Source organism: Nestor notabilis, unplaced genomic scaffold (assembly GCF_000696875.1).
Source record: "Nestor notabilis isolate BGI_N333 unplaced genomic scaffold, ASM69687v1 scaffold23717, whole genome shotgun sequence".
Taxonomy (NCBI): Eukaryota; Metazoa; Chordata; class Aves; order Psittaciformes; family Psittacidae; genus Nestor; species Nestor notabilis.
This window is the reverse complement of record NW_009936434.1, coordinates 3,532-5,049: the sequence shown is the minus strand read 5'-3', so window position 1 is coordinate 5,049 and position 1,518 is coordinate 3,532. Positions and strand designations below refer to the sequence as shown.

General features: G+C 52.3%; 1 protein-coding gene across 1 annotated transcript in view; it reads left to right on the top strand.

The window, feature by feature from the left end:
• LAMTOR5 (late endosomal/lysosomal adaptor, MAPK and MTOR activator 5) overlaps positions 1–559 on the top strand; it is a gene marked incomplete at its 5' end in the record, with an annotated part of 1,088 nt that extends 529 nt beyond the window's left edge. Inside the window, one exon of the mRNA XM_010018356.1 lies at positions 499–559. Within this exon, the coding sequence (XP_010016658.1) occupies positions 499–559 (61 nt within the window). The remainder of the gene's footprint in view (positions 1–498) is intronic.
• Positions 560–1,518: the final 959 nt, after the last annotated feature.

Below are 1,518 nucleotides of genomic sequence, written 5' to 3'. Positions count from 1 at the left end.
TAGGGACTGTATCAAGGATCCCTCTCCAGCATCCTTGTAGCCCCCTTCTGACACTGGAAGCTGCTCTGAGGTCTCCAGCAGCTTCTCTTCTCCAGGGCAAACCGCGCGGGGGCTCCCAGCCTGTCTCCATACGGTGGGGACACCAGAACTGCACCCAGTGCTGCAAGTGGGGTCTCAGGAGAGCAGAGCAGAGGGGCAGGATCTAAAGGTCTCTACATTCATGGGAGCTCAAGCAGCAGGAACTGCAGAAGCAGGAGGAAACCTTTCAGGGGTGGTGGTTACTGCAGCTCTGTTTTCTTCCACACTTGGCATCCCCACAGCTAACAAAGCCAGTGCTGGAGCCAGTCCGTGTCATAGGCAAAGACTTCTCCAGCAGAAGAGATGCAGCAACCACAGGTCCAGCACCGAGCTGGGGGTGCTGCAGCCGCTGACTGATACCTCTGTCCCTTTTCCTACCCAAGTTGGCCCCTCCTCATCCCAGCACTTTCCTTGATCTAGGAACATCATGATCCAGAAGCACGACAGCATCACCGTAGCAGTCCATAAGCTGGCGTCCTGACCACCAGGAACCTGTGCAGCGCTTCACTCCCACTCCTAGCCCAGCTTCTCCTCACTGGACAACCACCCTCCTCTGCTGCTCCGACCCAGAGCACGCTTGTAGTACCAAACCTGGGCTGAAGGCTCTCCCTCTCCACTTACCAGCTCTTTCTGCAGCTCTTGAGGTCTCTAACTCACATTTTAGCCCTTGTGCTGCTGAGGATGAAACGTGGGTCGCTCACTAAGCTTGTGTAATGATCAGATACTACAAGGTGTATTTGTGTGCGTGGCCTTAGTTGTTGGAGAAATCAATAAATGACCTGCAAAAACACCTTTGCTTCCCTTTGTTCCTGCTGTGAAAACCATGTCCATGGCTTTGCGCTGATTCCAAAGGCAAGTGAGGTGACTTCTCCCACCCCCCTCTTCAGTAGCATTTCTCTGGAGAGGAGCAATAGTGCAACAAGACTTGAATCAGTGGAGGCTCCTAAGCAGACAAGGTGCAAACACTTCCCAAGGAATTTCTCCTTGGAAATGGTTACCCTCCTCTGGTTAAACATCCTGTGTGTAAGTTACTTGCTTACTGTGCCTTGGATTGAAGTTCAGCCCTACACATGGTGGTCCTGGCTGCGTGGTCTCTGTGTGAACTGTTAAGGGATGTTGACAACACCCTCACAAACCCAGACCTCTCTCCCTCTTAGAGCCTCAAGCATTTGCAGGGAAAATCCTGTAAAAAGCCTTTCCCCTTGGAAAACTACATTCAAAAGCTTCCTGTGTGTGAGGCAGTGGAAAGGAGCTGTGCTCATGCATGAAGTGGAGGGGAAGCTCCACAGCAGAGCAAGAGCCAGGAAGTGGGGCTGGCTCAGTGAAAAGGACAGTCACGCTGCTGTGACTTTACTACCAGGAGCAGCTCTCTTCATCAGCGACCTTCACAGTCGCTGCTGTGCTTAAACCACACTCAGTGCAAACCCCATTTCATTTAAT